The following is a 21,663-nucleotide window of genomic DNA, read 5'->3' on the forward strand; positions in this document are numbered from 1 at the left end:
ACTTTATTAAATAAATAAATCATATTAAGATATTTAAAAAAAATACAAATCTACATTAGATTTTTCATCAAATTTTAATATATTATAACTGTTAAACAATAAATATCTGAAGATTTTATTGTAATTTAATGTCATGACACATGATAATCTAATTAATGAAATTAATTTTAAAATAGTTCTATTTTTAAATAGAAAGGATACTGATAAAATTATGCCTTAGATATACAGTTAAATACAGTTAAAATTGGGTACAAAAATCTATCATATCTTTATTATTAATATGGAAAAATATACCATTACAATAATTTGCATCTTTTTCAATATTTTTATTTCTTTTGAATCTAATCTCTATCAGATAGCTGCATTGTTTGACATGATATCGACTGCTAGCATGTAATATTTTAATAAGCACTTACAATACTAGCATGTAAACTTGTTTTACATAATATATACATTATATATATATATTAATATGTCTAACATAATAAAAACAACATGGTTTTATACAAAATAAATAACCAAATCTATAAAACTTTTAACTAGGTTATGATCAGGCCTCAAAGAATGATTAATGGTCATGTAGGTTACGTTATGGTATAATAATTTTAATATTTAGATCATTTATATTTATTTAATTTTAAAACTAAACAAAATTCACAATGGTTTTGAAATATTTGAACCACATACAATGCATGTTATTCTATTAAATTTATTTTTTAAAATAAAGTATATGAACAATTCCATTTAGTGTTTATATTTAAATACATAGTTTGGTCAAGAAAAATTACATCTTTTACAGTTCTGAATAAGACAAACATTAGGTTGTTGAGTTAAAAGAAAGAAAAATTCAAAACATCTAGTGAACTTTTCAAAACAAAGCAACAATAAATGAAAAACATCTATGGTAAATAAATTAAATAATTCAGATAATAGAGTGAAATGAATATTTCATATACAGAGGTTCACATATACATTTATATACACATATACAGATAAACATTTATGTTGAGCTACTGGAATATCCCAGAAACAAAACATTCAAGACAAAAATGTTGTAAATGATAATTGTTTGGTTGTGAAAGGGAAAAGAAATCATATTACTGAATTTTAATTTGGTGGACATCTTCAAGGTTAGTTGAAACTCACCTTGTAAATAAGAAGCACAATTGTTTTTAATGGCATCTTACTTCATGTAAAAAAAAAAAAGGAAAAGTGTTTCTGACAAAGGTGATTTGATTTCTTTTTTCTTTTCACATTAAGTAAGATGCCATTAAAAACAGTAGTGCTTGTTATTTAAAAGGTGATCTTCAACTAACCTTGAAGATGTCCACCAAATTCAAAATCAATAATGTGGTTTCCTTTCTCTTTTACAATCAAACAACTGTTGTTTACAACATTTTTGTCTTAGATGTTTTATTTCTGGGATATGCTGATGTCTCAACTTATATGGTTCATCCTAAACTGTTACAAAATAAATGTAATATTCTATGCAAAGGTGTTGCATTAAAAGCAATATGAACAGACTATCTAATATGAGAGAAAAATTAAAATAACTTATCTTAAAGGTCTAATTTAAGCTATATCATGAAAATTTTTTATGTGCATAAACATAACATTAAATACTTATTTTAATAATAATAGTTAAATATCATTTTGAGCAACTGTTTAATTTTTTCTTCTTCTATGAAAAATGATTTCACCAAATTACAAAACTTTATCAATATAACTGATTAAAATCAAAAAATATTTTGTTTGGTTTTAACAGATTTAAATTCTAATATTCTTTATTAGTATTTCATATTATTCTACAAAGAAATTTATTCAAGGTTAAATACATTATTACAAAGATAGTGGAATCTGCTTATTTTAATCATAGATATTGTTATCAGATTTAATGTCCAAAACTGTACAAGTTAAAATACATTAATAAAAGTACACTTATAGTTGCTTAATCAGAATTTTGGATATAGTTATTATTATATTCAGAAAAATAGGCATTTTTAATCTGTGTTTGCATCATCCTATAAATATGCAGGTTAATAATAAGCAAATGTTATCAGCCTGCAGTTATTTTCTTAAGTAATGTTTGAATCACTTTACTCATTACTTGTTCACAGTATAATATTTAAAATTGCCGGCATTTCTAGCTTTCCATTTTTCATTAATTATATCATCAAAAGACAATTTTCTTAACTTGTTACTTTCTAAATATAAAATAGAAAAATTAACGTCTATTGAGACATGCTGTTTAATTCATTTTAATCTTGAAAACAATCTTTCCTGAGAACCTGGTCACTATTATACAAAAATAAATGCAAATTAATTCCAATATTTGCCATTTGGTAGCAGGTACCAATTTGTAAAACAAATAAATAAAAGAAGCATGCATGATAGTGAAATGACTAAATAACACTGATGCTATTATGGTAAAATCATATTTTGGTACCTCTAAATTTTATCTAACATCCAAAGTCTATGAAACCAAAAATAGGAAGTGCAAAAGTTATGGAGTGTCTAAAATCCTGAGGCCTTAGATTGCAGCTTGTAGGTAAATCCTGTTCTTGTTAAAGATTATGACTTGTTTGTCTTACTTTCCAAGTGCACTGAAGTTGTAGACATTGCTGTATGAACCTGGAACAAACCAAAAAAAGGAGAACCATAACCCCTAAATATGCTGTGCTGACATGGAAAAATATGCTGTGCCTGGTATGACAGATATACCTTGCCAATTTAGGACCTGAGAAGCAAAGGCATCTACCAACATTATCTGTTCAGTTGATGAAATTGAGAAAGCAACATATAGTTCTTGCCTCACCTTTCGTTAATATCTGCAGAAGAGCCATGAATTCCTCATCGCTACTCTTCTCTTTTCTTGCTGTCAGCAAGTCTGTCAGACAGTGAGAAAACAGGAATCCCTGCCATGTATAAGTGAATTAACAGAACCTCTATCAAGAGAGAAACTTCTCTCACTAATCACCACAGAGAGTCAAGTAAGATATAAGTGAGGTGGAGTCTCTTCACCATCCTGTTCCAAGCAGCTCTGAACTAGCTTTGCTGCAGGTGATCTGATATACAGTACACAGCCAATCCTCAGTGATGCTTTTGAAGACTGAGTCAGCCAGGCCCAATACACCCAGTTTTTTAACCATACTCCACAGTTTTCCAGCACACAAATTGCTTCTAATGGCTTTCCCATCGCCTTACCAAACTTAAACAACTAAATATAGAGACTTATGATTATGATACTCCTGGCCAAATGTGCCATCCATACTATGGGCACTCTCAAGAAAGATCTGGAACTGAATCTCATCTATATTATCGATTCAATAGGTGACAAATTATATACAAAAAATGATGCAGTTCTTATTTATTTATAACATCTTAGAAATTAAAATATACAGTATAAGATCAGATTTATCCATTCATAGAACTGATTTATAGTGCAATACCAACATAGAGTATCAAAGTAGCTGATTTATGAATTTAACTTTAGACACACATATTAAATCATAATTCTTTATAAAAGCTACTTCAAGATAAAAGTAGTTGAATTAAATAACAATATAAACAAAATAGGACATCTTGTTAAATGTAGTCAGAGCAAACTTCAGAATTCAACAACCTACTACTACTACTTCCATTACTGTTCTGAACTAAAATTGAGCTATAAAGTAACATATACTACAAACTATAACAAATAATTTTAAATATTTACATTAGTATCTTAAAAAGTTCTTACACTCACACATCACTTTTAGAAAAAATATCTATCAGTGAAATGTCAAAGTAGCTTGTTATTACATCTCTACCTAATCTTTAAAAGATGAACTTTTTAATGAGCAAAAAAAAATGAAAATAATCATTTTTGCTAGTCTTTAATCAGAAAATCAACTAGATTTATTTAATTTATGTTAAAGCAATTTTATGTTATTAATAATGAAACAAATTAATACAAAATTCAAACCTCATTCTGTGAAACATTTGAACTGTTTCCAGTTAAATATAAAGGCACATTATCCTGGGAAGATATTGAAACATCTGGCCATTTTCTTAGACCTACTCTGGTTCTCTTGTTTCTTGCTTTTTCTAATAATGTTGGATGTACTCTCTAGAATAAAATAAATTAATCCAATGTGAAAAGTCACTTCAAAATTTTATGTATAAAACATAAAACTTATATAAAATTCATTTTAATCATATCAAGTAAATAGTTTTTACATATAGTAAAATCTCAATTTAATGGACTAATTTGGATGAGGGGTGTATGTTAAAGCTGAAAATCCATAACATAATAAAGTAGGTTTTCTGAATGCATGTGTTAAAAAATTGACAAATTTATTATTTTATCTGTTTTACTTATATGAATATGTTTGTGTAATTAAAATTAAGTATGCATGAGAAATTTAATTTCTAATAAAAGTTTTCTATATGCATTAATGGTTAAGTATTCACCATAGTTCTGAGATTGTACTAAACAAGTATACAATCTAAATTGAAATAAATAAACAAACATTTTTGGAAAATACACATTATGAGCAGAGACCCTTGGATTTGAAAAAAATAATAATTTCTTAATTTAGCATTTTAAAATTAAAAGGGTGTTAATTTTCACATATGGCATATAGACCAGAAATTTTGTCCATTAAATCAAGGTTTTACTTTAACACTAAATAAACTGATTAAGATTTGAAATTTATTCAATTCAATAACAACTAATATATAAAAGTTTTAATAAAAATTATAGCAAAAATTATAAAACAGAGTAATATATCTTTCTAAGGATATATTAAGAATATTAGTATTTAATATAAATTTATTTAAATAGAAATATTTTCTACTCAAAATATCATATTTCACATGAATAACCTGCATAGTCAATATGCTTGAATGGAAATAAAATTTCTGTGTACCCAAACTACCATATACCCTACACCTTCACAGCAGTCATTGAAAGCATGACACTTGGTGAGCAATTTAGAAGATTTCAAACATTAACCTTTAATATAACTTAGTAAATGAAAGGTTAATGTACCCAAGCAGCATATATTTATGATTATTTATTGATGCCTGAATGTAAAACTTTGGTAGCTCATGTATTTGTTCTTTAAGGTCTTCTCAATACATAGATATAATGAAACACATTTTTTTCCACATATAAACTTTTCCAAAGTGCTTTTAAACATCAGGAATCTGTTTTGTACCTACTTAGTATCCATCACAATATCTGTTGTATCCTAACATGAAGCTAATATACTAAATTTTATGTTCGGAAAATACAATTGCATCATATATTGACTATCAAAGTCCTCTGAAACTGTCTTTACATAGGAGATTACAGGAAGTTTATCAGGTTTCAAGATACAAATTCAAACAGAAGTATCTAATAATATCAATTCAAGTATGGATTGAACATAAAAAAATTAATGAGAGAGAACTAAAAGAGAGCTATATGTATATGTATATGTATATGTTTGGTTGTTTTGGAAAAATCACGATAGCAGAAGATTGTTTGTGGCACACAAAGGATTATTATTTTTTTTTTTTAGTTTTAGATGGCAATCTGCTTTAATTGAATATTTTCTATTAAATTGTGTGACAACAGTCACAAGGTCAAACTTATATGGTTGTCAAGGTGCAGTTGTTAGAAAAGGATCCAGCATGTCCTTCTTTGACATTTTCTAAAAATTCTCTTACTGTAATACATGACAACAAAATGTTGGTTAAACTGTACTTAATCAGCACACACAAAAACCAAGAATTCAGCAAAATGTTTGCATAAGTGAAATTTTTTGCTGGATTCTTGGCTTTTGTGTATGTAGATTTAATAAGCTCTTACTGACTTTAAACAAAGATAAAGGTTCATATGAGTTCATTACTGTAATTAAAAATCACATATAACCCACACTTCTTTCAAATTGTCTCTTAAACACAGATAACCTCTGAGTTATCCATGTGAAATTACAGTAATTACGTGCATAAGAAATTCATTAGATTAATAATTCCATTGAAGTTTACAATAAATACAGGATCAAAATTTTAATCTCTCCAATCTGAATTTATTCATCTGTAAAATATAAGTTATTATAAAACAATCAATTTATATAATGTTTCCACAAAGAATAACAGATTACTATCAGAGATAGCAAGTTAGGATTTAAACTACAGATGGCAGGAAAAGCTAATTTAAAATTTTTGCTTTTATTGCTTAGCTACTGACTAATCTTTTTATCAATTTTCGCTTTGAAATGATGAGCCTCTGGGTCCATATGTCTCAAAAAAAGTCTCCTTTTTATCATATTGCAACTTCTTATGATCTACACCATATTTGAAGACTTATTCACATGTATCACATGTGCAGGCAAGGGTAGTGAGTAGCCAAATGAGCAAATAAAACAGAAATAAAAATTTTTCTATAAGAGTAGCAAATTATTTCACCTATTGCCAACTTTATCTTCATATTACCAGTCAACAAATTATCAGATTCTAACTATCAAATGATTTGTAGTTTATAGTATTTATGCCAAATATGTCAAAAATAACAATGTATTAAGATAGACCAAACATAAAGCTGATAAAGGTGATACTATCCTGTGAAAGACAAGATAGTATCACTTTACATTCATGCAGTAATATTTCAGTCAAAGAGCTTCTTTTCTATGTCAAACACAAATACAACATAGAAAAGAAGAAACAAACCACCGCTCTGTCCATATATGCCTCCAAAACTTGTGAAACCGAACTTTGAACAACCAAGTTTTATAGGGCATACCATTCAGGCAGAGCATGTTAAAACACGGTTAGCTCTGGAGATTTACAAAGTGAGATGGAGAAGGGAATGCTATAATTTTAAGGAAAGTGGGAAGATTTCAAGCACACAGCAAACATTTTATGATGATCAAAATGGCAATCAAGAAAATGAATCTCAATACTGTAATTAAGGAAACATATATGTAAAACCTACGTAAATTTATATAACATCCGTTTAAATTCACAAATATCTATCTAATATTGATTTAAAATTTGTAAATAGTTATTCTAAGAACATCAAACATAATTTGAACTTCACTGTCATTCATTCCGAAGCTTGAAATTTTACATTGTTCTTTTTCAAATTCCAAAATATAATGGACAGTTTAAGACCTGAAGCAAGGTCTGCTTTAGGTCTACAGTATAATCAGGTTGAAATTGTTTGTAAACATCCACAGGAAAGATTAAACCTCTGCTGGTATATAAGTAGATTAACATCTATAATTATATAATTTCATGATAAGTAAAAGTTATATATACTAACTAGTGATGTAACGAATATTCGGTTACTATTCAATATTCAGCCTATTCGGCCAAATACAGAATACCTAAAAACAGGAGTAAGAAATAACAAAAACACAGTAAATTAATCATTTTGGTATTTAGATTTAATGTTGTCAAGTTAGTGTTGTTTGCTTATATTTATTTATAACTTATAACATGCACAAAATAAAAATAAAAAATAATAATATTAGTCATTCTGACCCTGCCTATCCTTTTTAAGCACACATACACACCTATTCGTTCGAGAATCATCGCACACATGTGAGGGTCTGACCCTGCCTATCCTTTTTTAAGCACTCGTCTTTGCTCTTTCCTTTCTCTTTCCTCCATTTCTGTAGTCCACGTATGCCTATGTATACATCATAATACGCGCTCACGATACTTTTGATTTGTCACTTTTCAGTCGTAGTTTTTCCATTTTATAATTACGTGACTCATAGCCTGGTGATAACGGAGAAAAGAGACAGATAGGACATCGCTATATGTCACAGTTATGATTTCACAGATTCGAAACAGCTTGGTAGCCCGAACAGTCCCAGGCTTTCGCCCGTGCACGCTAAGTGACTTTCATTACAAGCATTTAGCTTTCCGAAGTCTATGACAACAATTGTTTGGCATTGATAGCTGCAAATTTCACGTCAATAAGCTTCGACTTGTTTGATTATGTTATCAACTCAATTTCATATTTATTTTCACATTTTCACTTCGCGGTCCTTCTCTGTTCTTTTTCCGTTATTTTACACGTGTAGGTCATTTCATTCTTATTCACATTTGATATCATAATTTATCGCATCATGCCATGACACTCTTGTCTGTTTGCTACAACTGTCAAGAATTAACGCGATTGGCAAAGCGTAGTGACAGTGGGACAATAGAGAGCAGGGTCCTTGCCATAATGAGATTTGCACGCCAATTTTCATACGTGCATTAATCTAGCTGAATAGTTTGACCGAATATTCGGTATTCGGCATGAGGCCAAATATACTATTCATTGCAACACTAATACCAACACTTTTAAATAGAAGGATAACTAACTATATATCTATAAAAATAAGCAACAATGTTTTAATATATCTTAAACAATGTCTTTTTGTGTTATCTAATCAGGATAGAGTTGGCTCACCGGTTCGGTCTGTCGGGTTCACGTGTGCTCCTGTTTCCGATCGTCTCATCAGCAAAACCAAGGATTAATCAACCAAGTGTTATACACCGTTGGAATCGGTTCATCGTACGCTATCAAACAAGATGTTAGTTTTCCGGATCCGTCCAGGCGTCTCAGAATTACGGCTTCCGGAAATTTCCGGTCTTTGAGCAACTTTTTGCGGCCCGCTTCCGCCAGTAACGGGTGATATTATATATCATTTTGTAGGGGTTTAAACGTATTTTATAACGGTGTTTACGGTTTTTCTCTACGCTTTTTCGTTATCGTGTTATCACGACCGGAACTTTCGCACATCAGGCTGTTGTGCGGGCCTATCGGGCCATCGGTGCCGCTCACCTTCGGGTATCTCCCTTGTCATATTGGCACCTACCTGCTCTGTAATCTTCGCAGTGTTATCGTTATTAGTTTAGTTTTAACGGTTGTGTTTAAATTCGTTTGAGACAAAGGAGTCATAGGTCATTGTCATGAGCACGTGGCCGGGTCTTATCCTCTTACTGACCCTAATATGGCGGGTTGTAGGATCGCTCTGTCGGGACGTAAAGCTTTCTTTTCTCGTGTTATATATCATCCGTTTCAGTAATTTCATATCAAACTAAATCCGTCTGTAGCATTCTGATATTAGTTAATTTTAATTAATTATAATTTAATGGTATTTCACCACGTTCCGGTCATACTAGCTACTATTTGTGTCTTGTTTTACAAATATTCCTGCCTATTACAACGTTCTTAGCAATTATTGCTCTTGTTCTTGTGTTAAACCTCAACAATGTCCTCTACCATCGATCCAGCCGCTAATGGCGGTAACACCTTGGTTCCTCGTATTGTTTTGTCCTCTCTAGAAGATAAAATTCTAGAAGAGGCTAACCAACACTTCATGCAAATTCTAGACTTGCTCCCTGAGAAAAATAGTACTTATATCAGAACAGAAGAGCGGAGAGAAGTGCGCGATAAAGTCACCATGTTATTCTCGTGCCTCGGCCAATTTCAAGGCATCCTGAAGGAGGTTCGGTCAAAGCTCTCTCAGGGCCTGCCGCACACCCCGGCTCCCTTAGCTCCACCAACATCCTACGCCGATGTAGCCAAAATGAATACAAGACCCAGCTTCACCACAAGATCTATCAACCAATCGTTGAAAAACAAAATTAACAACGAAGGAGCTGGAGGAAGCTACGCCGTCCTCTTATACCCAAGGGACGATGACGAAGGAAAAGAAGTCAACATGACTAAAATCGAAGAGGAGATAAAAACGAAAATAAAGCCACACGAACTCAAAATCAAGGTAAAATCAGTTAGACAGGTCAAAGGCGACGGGATATGCTTCCGCACAGACACACACGAGGAGGCGGAAGTACTCTCAGAGGCAATCAATAAACTCCCGGAGATTTCTAGTAAGGTGAAAAGTAAGATCTCAGAAGGGAGAAGGCCCAGATTAATCCTTACAAATGTACCAAAATCAGTCAACGAGACTGAATTAACATCCATAATAATTGAACAAAACGAAAACCTCCCAATCTCCAATGACGAATTTATAAAATCGACCCGTATCAGCACCATACTCAATAGGAATAACGCAAAAGAGAATTGTCGCCATATCGTCCTTTCCACCACACCTAAAATAAGAAACATAATGGTAGGCACAAAGCACGTAGCCATAGGATGGGCTAAGATACAAGTAAACGACTACATCCCTCTGGTCAGATGTTTTCAATGCTGTGGATTTAACCATATCTCCACCGACTGTACCAAAAACCAGAAGTGCAGTCATTGTAATAAAGGGCACAGGTTTGGTGAATGTCAAAGGCTAGAAGAACCCCCTTGCTGCACAAACTGTAGAACAGCAAACAAAGACCTACCAGAACAGGAAAAGTATAACACGGAGCATAATGCTTTTAACCCACAATGCCCTGTCACCATTCGCATGAAGGCACTGACCATTAGACAAACGAATTATGGAGTGTAACAAAATATCAAACACCTTGAGGATTCTACAAGCGAACTTACAAAAATGTAAAGCCGCCGCTTCTGATGCAATACAACTTGCGGCCACAAGGCATACGGACATCTTGGCCGTACAAGAGCCTTATACCTACCACAATAAAATCGCAATGTTCGGCTCCAATCGCATACTTAACCATGGTGATAGGAGTGGCAATCCTCCTAAGACCGGCTTCATAATCTTTAATGACAAGCTTGACGTTCAACTCATCACTCAGCATAGCAACGAATACTTCACAACGATTAACCTCAGCCTGAACAACATCAACTTTATTCTCATCTCGTTCTACTGTCCCCCTTCAGAGGACCTAACTCAGCCTCTCGACATGTTATCTTCCTCGGTGTTAAATCTGCAAAACTCACCAATCCTCATCCTAGGGGACTTCAACGCCAAATCACACTCGTGGCATAGTCCGGTTGAAGACCCCAGGGGTTATCTAGTGGAAGAATTGATGACACACCTCCAGCTAACCTCGCTGAATACCAGCCCTCTCCCCACTTTCTCCTCCACCAACGGAGAAAGCTGGATAGATATCTGCATGGGATCTGTCAAGCTTCAGCAGAACAACATCATATGCAACACTCTAGACTATCATGCGGTCAGCGACCATAACTTTATTGAAACGATTATAGACCAGTCAACCCCGCTCCCTCGCTACTCTCTAACCCAAAGGACTAACTGGGATTTATACTCCCAGCTTATTCAGTTATTCTGGATCCCGGGGAACATCTCAGCGATAAGTGACGCTATGGATCTGGAAAATGTTGTGGAGAGATTGCATAACACAATTCATAGGGCCTATTATCATTCAACGACAATAAAGACGGTGAAGTCCTCTGCACCGTGGTGGAACGCGGACTTACAAAAACTAAGGGCCAGTCTCAGGAAAGAAAAGAAAAAGATGCGTAGGGAATCTGACCCTGACCGCAAGCTGGAGCTCAGAGCCACTTATATGAATCTCTTCCATAATTACAAGACTGAAATTAATAAGGCAAGAACTAACTCATGGAGAGAATTTTGCTCCAATGCAGGGGAAAAGAATCCATGGTCAACCCCATTCCATCTAGCAGTCAAGAAAAAGAAAAAACTAATGATCCCCCCTACCATCCAGATAAATGACAACGAATACACGACGACAATCTCGGAAACCTACAATCACATCATCAACGAACTTTTTCCAGAAGACAACGAAACCACAGATCACCAAATTCACAGGGAAATTAGGTCTCGTGCTCTTGAGGCCTACAATAACTATAATGATTCTCCATTCACCTACACCGAAATAGATAGGGAGTTTGAAAAACTAAAGCACAAGAAAGCACCCGGGCCGGACAAAATCACGGCCAAAATGGCCAAACTTGCGTTTAAGGCTATCCCAACCACGTTTAGCCTCATAATGAACAAATGCCTACAGCTGGGGTACTTTCCTATCATATGGAAACAAGCTTCTATCAAGCTAATACCGAAATCTAGCGACAGTTCTCCTCCTAAAGCATCCAATTTTAGGCCCATTTCTCTACTTCCATTCGTTGGCAAGGTCCTTGACGCCTTAATGGTGAATAGGATCACCTACCACTTTGAAAAACACACTATTATGAACGACAGCCAATACGGCTTCAGAAAGGGCAAACGAACAATCGACGCCATTGATAATATCAAGAACTACGTCCTTAACGCCCGACAGAAAGGAATGCACAGCCTGATGGTTACCATCGACTTCAGGGGTGCATTCGACCATGCTTGGTGGCCGGTCATTTTAAACAACTTGAAGACCAATAACTGCCCAATGAATATCTATAGCCTTGCAAGAAGCTACTTACAAAACCGCAGTATCATCGTGGACACGGGCAATTTCAATCTTCTACATAGGAACATCCATAGAGGGTGTCCTCAGGGCTCGAAATCGGGGCCCTATTTGTGGAATATCCTCTATAATGGACTCCTAAATCTACAACCAAATTTCCCTAAGGACTATAACGTACATCTGCAAGGGTATGCAGATGATACAGCCCTCATTCTTAGTCACGTAAACTTGAAAGTACTGCAAGATAGGACCAACGAAGTTCTAGCCATTATCCATGAATGGTGCAATGAGGTAAAGCTTTCTATCAATCATACCAAATGTACCGCTATCGTTTTTCCAAAGGGTAACCCACTCAAGAAAGGGCCCAGCATCAAAATAAGCGGTAAAAAGATCCAAAACGCAACTGCAGTCAAGTATCTAGGGATTATCCTCGACCATCGGCTAAACTGGACCGACCACGTACATCACATCTACGAAAAGGCTACCAAAGTAGCCCAAGCGCTCAAAACGATAAGCAGAAATAAATGGGGCTATGGTCCCTCGGCGAGCAGGATTCTCTACACCGCGGTTGTTGAGCCCATTATTACGTACGGGGCAGAGATCTGGGGCTCATCGGCTACGAGGGTCCACATCAAACGTAAGCTTCTCTCCATCCAAAGGCTGTCGGCCATAAACATTGCCAAAGCCTACAAGACAGCCCCTACAGAGGCCCTTCTTGTCCTCAACAACACTCTCCCTATTGACCTTAAGATCAGAGAAGCAAATATAAGATATAATTTGCACAAGTTAGCTAAAGGGGAGATAAATCTTGAGACCTTCAGCACCGCTACTTGCAAAGAGACTTACAACAATGAAATTAACCAAATTGCGATGCACGTCACCACCTACGGCCTTGACAAACACAAGGACCTGCAGTACATCCACCCAAGCTTCACCAGCATTCAAAGTTCAATACACGATCCAATAGATAAACACTCAATCAGCATTTTCACCGACGGATCGAAATCCAAGCTCGGCGTTGGCTGTGCATTCACAGTCTATAAGGGAACCCAGTGTCTCTACCAGAGGTGCAGGAAATTAGCACCTCACTGCACGATCAATCAAGCCGAGTCTCTGGCTATCCTGGAAGCCATTACCTGGATTACAAACAACCACAATACAGTGAATCAACACAACTACCAGATCTTCAGCGACAGTCGAGTCGCCATACACCAAATAGCCAAGTGCAACACAAATCTCCCTATCATAAGGGACACCATCAATAGTATCCGTGCCCTCAGGAACAGAGGCATTAACATAGACTTCCACTGGGTCAAAGGGCACTCTGGGGTTGCGGGTAATGAGAGAGCGGACCTTCTTGCCTCCAAAGCACCAACTTTAGCAACTAATATCTCCTACAATAGAATTAGCATCACCCATCTCAACAATCTGTTGCACGACATAATTCTCAAAACTTGGAAATCCAGATGGGATAATGGCAATACAGGCAGGCTCACCCACCGCTACCTCCCTTCTCCTTCGGACTGTCCTAAAAGGAATTTCAATACCACCTTCCAGCTAACACAACTGTTAACGGGGCATGGTAACTTTAATTCTTACTTGCTGAGGTTTCTAAACAAAACCGACGGCAAATGCACTTGTGACCTCAACGAAGAAGAGGACCCCGAGCACCTAATCTTCCGCTGCCCACTCTATATAACCCAACGAAAGAAACTCAGGGATGCTGTCTACAACAAAGGACAACTATGGCCGTGTGACCTTCGTACGTTTTTTAGCGACAAGGACAACATCAATGCATTCAAAAACTTTGCCACCGAAGTTAATAAACTCAATTAAGCTGTTTTCCTTGTTCGCATATGTTCACCATCTTCGAGTATTTGTATATCCCATTATCTCAGCTGTTAACAAAAAATTGTCGCGCAATTCTGGCTAAATGCCAGCCTTGTACATAGTCTTATTTTACTTATACTGTTTATTTAATATTTTTTGCTTAATGTCTTTTGTCCTCTAATAAACCGGTAATTATTGTCGCGTATATATGCTATATTGTACCACATTCACTTATTCTGCATTGTAATTGTATTTGTATCTGTATTCTGATCTAATTTAATAAATGCGATGCAAGACCTCATGGGCTTCCCTTCCCACTATCCTATCTCCCTTACTTTAATCTTCATCTACTTACCTTCTCGCTACATTCTTCCTTCCTCTTATTGTCTAAATGGCTATACCTCTGAGTCCAGCCATTTCTTTCTTAACTCTGTAACTCTGTGTTATCTAATCTTCATTTCCTTTGCTTTATTAATCTATCTACACAATGTCTGACATTTAAAAATTTTCTCTTTAGCAGAACTTTTCTAAAATATCATTTTATTCTTATATTATTAATTTATTTCTCTTCGTGTATTTTCTCTATCAATGAAGTCAATCCATTTAAACTCAAACTATCAGTTTAAACTTCAGCAATATTCAGTTTAATCGATCATAATCATTAATACATACATATTTCTTCTCATATTTTTCCATTATTGTCTACATATGACTTCATTTGCATCTATCTTTATCATTTTTTAATGCTAGCAAAAACTTTTTTAAGAAGGCAATTTTTTTTTATTTCTTTTCTAAATTTTTTCAAAATTCTTTGGTTCTATGAAGTATTTTAGAATGAAGATCTAGCATTTATAAAATAAAAAGACATGTATCTTATTTTCTGTAATATACTGTTTATGTTTGTGTAAGATACAATTCATATTTATATATTTCTCTGAATTTCTAAATACTAAAATATGAAATTTCACTAAAGCCATACTAGACTAATTTTTGTCATTGGTGCCCAAACTTTATAACTGGTGGTCCAAATTGTGCATAAGTTATACGTAAGCTGGCCACAAATATTTTGTATATTCCATATGTATCCCTAAGTGACATATCAAATATGTTCACTGGTTGTATTAACATGTGCCAAGAACTAGATTTGACCTGGGGAATAGAAATAACCTAGAACAGTGGTACACAAACTATAGCCCCAGGTCAAATCAATATTTAATTTCTCTATGTTTGAATAATCCTAATTCAGTCTTTTGTGAAGTAGAATAAAATTTTAATAAGCAATTATTTATTGTGACATCGTCAAAATGCCAAGCTGCAATTTTTAATCATATTTTTAATTTATTTAATTTAAAATATATGCTCTCCACCTCAAGTTAGTAGTGGCTGTCCCTGTACATCATACTTTCCTTTAACAATGGAGTGTTGCTGGTCTTCTATTAACTGCTTTCAAGGGAAAAGTTTTGAATTGAAATAATGTGACTTCTGGTTTGCATATATAGTTAATTGGGCCTCCTGCCCTTAAGGCAGGGATTCCCAACTTCCTAGGATTCTGCCAATAAAAATTTGAGGTTCTACAATAAAATCCATTGAGTCTAGTGATGTATGAATTTGCCAATGCAGATTTGGGATGTGAGGTGTAATTGTTCTAGACTTAAATTGAGTCCTTGTATGACAATATGAAAACTCAATTCGAGATTATATACATGCTAATGTTATTTATAGCTTTATAAACAGTGGGGACTAATTTATCAGTAATGGAACAAACCAAAATCATGATATAATGTTTTGCAAGTTAATGGAAACCAGTAAAACATATACTAAAGCTATAAAATCACTAAAACTTCATAACCTTAAAAGGAACCAACACAAATAAAAATACAACCAGTTGTGAAGTAAAGAATAATTAAAAGACACGATTTCAGAATAAGTAAAAAAATACAATTGTTAAATCATCTGTATATATATATTAAAAGCAAAATGTGCTGTCACCACCAACGGATACCGAAACCATCACCTTACAAAAAAGTGCTATAAATAGAGAATCAACTCTGCCTGGATGAAATATATATATATTAAAAGCAAAATGTGCTGTCACTGCCAACGGATACCGAAACCATCACCTTACAAAAAAGTGCTATAAATAGAGAATCAACTCTGCCTGGATGAAATATAACCAAATCAATCAAGACGGACGAGTACTTTATTCACACTTTCCGAAATATTTTGTTTCAATTGCTTTGAATTCAATTTTAACTTAAATTAAAATTAATTAATTAATAAAATCAAAATTTTAAATTTTACTTTTAGTTTCAGTTTTGGTGTAAAAAGTAGAGTTTTAGTTATCATTTTATTACATTTACTTATCCAATTGTTATATATAACAGCCGGAAAAGTAAAAAATTGCTATACTTTCCCGCTGTTTATATAAAAGAGGAAAAGTATGGTGATCGGTCAAAAAATGACCCCAAGATTTTCTCATTTTTGGACTTAGGATACCTTGAAACATTGAGAAATGCAAAAAATTCGGGGGGGGGGGATATTTTCTGTATGTTTGGATGTTAGTGTATGTGGGGGAGGCGCACGACTTTGTTCACCCTCTTTCAATCTTTATAACTCTTGTGTTTTTTGTCGAAAATTTCTGAAACTTTGCAGGGAGGTTTGTATATTAGGGGGAATAGTACTATTTAATTTTGGTGATTAAAGGTCGACGGGGTGGAGAGATAAAGGGGTGTCATAATTCGAGTATGATCGGACTTCGTGACGATTTTAGTCGTTATTAGCATTTACAATATCTTTATAACAATAGTCTCTACACTCAAAATTAAGCCTTTTTGCCAGTTTATAATAATTTAAAATATTTAAAAATTTTAAATAAAATATCATAACAGATGGCACCACACATGCGGGTTTAGCTATTGCCGGAAAAGTTAAGCAACTCGTTGATGAATTAAATACGATTTTTAGAAGAAAAANTATGATTTCTTATTTTTTGCTGGAACATATAGCAGAAAAGTAAAGTTTAACTCTACTATAATGTAAAAAAAAATATTGCCTTTAATGAAACAAAATTAATTATTTTGTTTCATTAAAGGCAATATTTTCTTCTTTTGTTTGTTTGATGGGATACAGAAACACAATGTGCAAACAATCTGCCAAAGATCGGAAGGACTTTCTACGGGGAAACTGGCACCTATTTAGTGTTAGACACGTGAAGAAGACCAGAAAACGTCACATGGCCAGCTGTTGACGAAATGCAAACCTGTGACTTATTACCAGTATTCAGTGGTTTTATCTACTTGGCCACCAACGGGCATACAAAACTAGTTGCAATTAAATAGAGTTTGGATTAGTGAAAGTATACTGTACTTATTTTTGGACAAACTTTTACTTAAAAATATTAAATTGCAACTAAAAATCATTTAGTGATATATACCATAATTCACAATATGTTATTGAGCACAAACATTTCTACAGTAATAAACTTGCTCAACATAATAATACTATATAGAGTACAGACTATATAATGTATTTCCAATAAATAAATTTCAACTAATTTCAATAATGGAAATACAGTGAGTCAAGCTCCGAACGAGGGATTTCACACCACTGAGAATATCGAAATGCAGATCTTTTGACTTTTTTGCTCCTATGGGTATGCTCTAGATTCGATAAGGTTCCAACCTTCTCATTCAGAGCTTGAATTAAGCCATAAAGATTTATAAATGGTTATAAATGTAAAAGTATCATAGATTTACTCACTTTAATATGGCTTAAAAAATTCCCTGTTGATGTTTTTGTGCCAAGAATTATCTTCTCACCTGGACAGTTGCAACATTTGGCTGATATCTTTAACCCATTACGTTCAATTACACGAAACAATTCACCATCCAATATCGCTGGTAAACTTGTTACAGAATAATCCCTATTTACTAAGACATCATCTTTATCGTTTACTGAACACAGAACATTTTTATAATCTTCCATTTTTCAGATTAACCAGTATAATTAGTATTTACATCAACGTAAACACTTATCATTGACCAGAATATATGGCACTTTTATTATATCAAACTATCGTTATTTGTAAAACGACATTCCCTTTAAATCATCGCTCGGTGCGATGTAAACAATAAACTGTTTAAATACCTGCCGTTGACAAATGTACTGTACTAGATTTTTTCGTCTCTTACTAAAACAATCACGTGATATGACGAAAGCCCGAAGAGGCTACTATTCTAAGATGGAAGTTGATCCGTATGAGTGATGATGTCGATAAATTTATATTTTATTATTATTTTTTTAATAGAAGAAATTTTTACTGTGGTTTTTTTTTAACATTTTCCATTTTGTGAGAACTCTTTTAGCAGGCCCATTATGGATTCGGCCAGGCCCACAATGAAACGGGACCCAATATATCTGGTCGAAACATTCCCCAAAAAGTTCTTGATGATTTTTCGATCTCGTTCGGATTCGAATCCGGATCCCTCAGAGCGGTAAATTACCACCTTGGACGCTCGGCTATCAGGCCTAAATTTCTACTGTGCCATCTAAAATAGCTGTGCCTAACATTTTCGATTGGCGTGCAAAATTGGGCATAATTGGCCACAAATATTTTGTATATTTTATATTAAAAAGTAGGCCTACTATTTCTGTTGTTTATGAGTGATATGTCAAATATGTTTGCGGCCGAATTAATGCGTGCTGGACGGATTTAGCCCGGAAGCCGTAGTTTGAACACTCCTGATCTAAAATACATTTCAAGACTTTTTTCGGGATTATTATAAGATTACAGTCTTTCTTTTAAGCCGTAAAACTGAATTAGCGGTATGAGAAACCCCCGTGAAGTTTTATCTATCTACCTGGAAGTTTCGCCTGTATTTTACTGATAACGAGATATACTTAATTATCAATAAATTAATTCGTATATATGACTAAATTGAGACTTAGACTTTTTCTGTCCTAAAACAATTTTCAAAAACGTTTTGTATGATTAAAATTCTTATATAAACCCATAAAGGGAAGGAAAATGAAATTTGTAGGATCCAGAATCTAGTGGATTTCAGCCGGATCCGGAGTTTCTTTCGGAGTGTTCGGAGAAAGTCCGTCGTATCTAATGGGTGGAGCCGAAGCTCTATTGGAGTCGGTCTAAGATATACCGACTGAGATTAGCTCATTTGAGCGACGAGGAGATCGAGGCCAAAATGTGGACCGAGGACATCGAGTTCGATCGAAATGAACATCATTCGGACCATTTTATGAGAGGAGCGCTTTCAAACTTGATGAAAGTGATAAGGAACGTCTTGTTCCTGCTTTGGTGGCTGTAAGAAAATTAAAGTTCATCCACTTATGGTCTTCGCAATCGTCTTTTCGAGTAAGTGCCATTTTCATAGATTGAATATGGTTTAAATTCAATTAAATTGTTTTTCACAATGATTAATCTTTAATTTTACTCTATAGCCCCCCCCACAAAGATTCAGAAGTATAGAACTGGAGACCTTTTTATTTATTTATTTATTTATTTTTTAATTCTTTCCACCCTGTGGGCACTAAGAGGGCTTCTTTTTGCATATCCATTATGGGTTCGGCCAGACCCACAATGGGGCTGCCGGGTGGTGAGGAACGGGGTTTGACAAATCCGAACGGACCACCCCCGAAAAAATCCTGGGGATTTTTCGACCCGTTCGGATTCGAGCCCGGGTCCTACAGAGCGGTAGGCTGCCACCTTGACCACTCGGCCATCCGGCCCGAACTCAGAGACCTTGGCGGTTAGAAGTAAACCAACGTGGTCCAATCTTCCAGTTCGTCAATTGTGATGAATGGAGTGCAGGTTTACCGAGTTGTGACTCTATTTACCTGACTTGACTCTGTAACGCGGACTTCACGACTTTTCCTGATTTGACAGTTTGCCTCGGATATGACCTGAAAACTCGGATGTGACAGAAGGATGATTCTCGAATGGACTTTCGTATAAGCGGGTAATCATTTCCTTCGAACTTTTGTGAATTAATCGTATTTTTTATTTTGTTTGTGATTTGATCGTTGAACAGAGTTTCGAACTCTTCAGATAACAGACTGAAATTTACATGCATGTTTATGACTTATTCTTACCTTAATCCTGTCTCGTGCCTATAGTTTAATATTAATATTTATATTCAATTAAAATTTAATCGTGTTAATTATTTGTAATTTGTATATCGAGTTAAATCGTTGGACAGAGTTTCGAACTCTTCAGAGAACAGACTGAAATTTACATGCATCTTTATGACTTATTCTTACCTTAATCCTGTCTCGTGCCTATAGTTTAATATTAATATTTATATTCAATTAAAATTTAATCGTGTTAATTATTTGTAATTTGTATATCGAGTTAAAAAACATTACAGTATATAATAAAGTTTTCAAAAAATAAATATATTATGCGTTATATAATATAATAAATGTATTACAGTATATTATAAGTTACAACGATTACAAATAACAAAGTTTAAACTTAATAACCGACGTTACAATAATATAGGCGGTAAATACATGAATCTGCCACACTGTCAGACTTGGGTTCCAGTCGAATTGAATTAAATTGATATTATAAATCCCAGTTTATAGATCATTTCCGTTCATGACTGAATGGCGACCGGTTAAGATGGCAGCCTTCCGCTCTTGGGAACCCGAAATCGAATTCGAATGGATCGCAAAACCACAAGAATTTTTCGATTGTGATTCTTCCGGCAGAGCCATGTGAAATAGTTTGTCACCCAAAGCAATCCTAATATCACCCCTGATTCAATGTTAATTACAAAATATTCTACGAATTCATTTTGGCGCTCGGGGCACATGTCCACCTTCGCTCTTTTTATTAAGACTCTGTCCTTGGCCCACCAGTGGCCAAGCAGTTCCGTTTCCCGAACGCTGGGCGTTCGGTCGTGTGTTCGCGCCTCGCCCGGACGGGCTGGTCTCGTGGAGTTTTCCGGGTCTTCTCCACGTCTGTAACGCGTGAATAGGGGCCAACAAAAAGACCTTCCGGGATGCATTTCCCTTAGGCAGATCTCTAAGTGTTGCATTGCCGCAACTTAACCAAACAATTAACAAACTGACCTCCGGATATGTCGAGTCCTGTCGCTCACCACCCGGCCGCCCCATTGTGGACTTGGAAGAACCCATATGGGGGTTGGTAAAAATGTCTCTCGTAGTGCCCACAGAGCGATGGCACTGAAGGTCGTTGAACAATGTTCTGTTGCAGAGTAACAGTTCGTAGTGTGCATGAATCCATGTGGGTATAAAAAAAGGTTTTTTAGTACTCACAGGACGAAAAGAATCAAAAATAATAAGAAAAAAGAATCATGCCGTAAATAAATGGAGTATATAAGTCAATCAGCACTAAAAGTTTGCTTGTGCGAATCAAACTCGCCCAATAATTTGGACGCGTAGAATAATTCATTTCCTTGTAATTTATAACCATCATACTTCAACGATACTGTCAGGCCATTTATTTTATTGAATCACATGGATATTTTGAATGTGCATCACGCCCATTCCTCTGAAGAAATCTATGGTGAATGTATA

At 34.6% G+C, this 21,663-nt stretch overlaps 1 protein-coding gene across 1 annotated transcript in view; it reads right to left on the reverse strand.

Moving 5' to 3' along the window:
* LOC111636390 overlaps positions 1-18,369 on the reverse strand; it is a 50,210-nt gene extending 31,841 nt beyond the window's left edge. The window contains exons 1-2 of the mRNA XM_023381634.1: positions 17,863-18,369; positions 3,965-4,108 (exon numbers count right to left, since the gene is read on the reverse strand). Coding sequence (XP_023237402.1) covers positions 3,965-4,108; positions 17,863-18,087 — 369 coding nt within the window. The 5' untranslated portion in view covers positions 18,088-18,369. The remainder of the gene's footprint in view (positions 1-3,964; positions 4,109-17,862) is intronic.
* Between the last annotated feature and the right edge of the window lie 3,294 nt (positions 18,370-21,663).

This window comes from Centruroides sculpturatus, unplaced genomic scaffold (assembly GCF_000671375.1).
Source record: "Centruroides sculpturatus isolate CEXI.00-Female unplaced genomic scaffold, Cexi_2.0 scaffold158, whole genome shotgun sequence".
NCBI lineage: Eukaryota > Metazoa > Arthropoda > Arachnida > Scorpiones > Buthidae > Centruroides > Centruroides sculpturatus.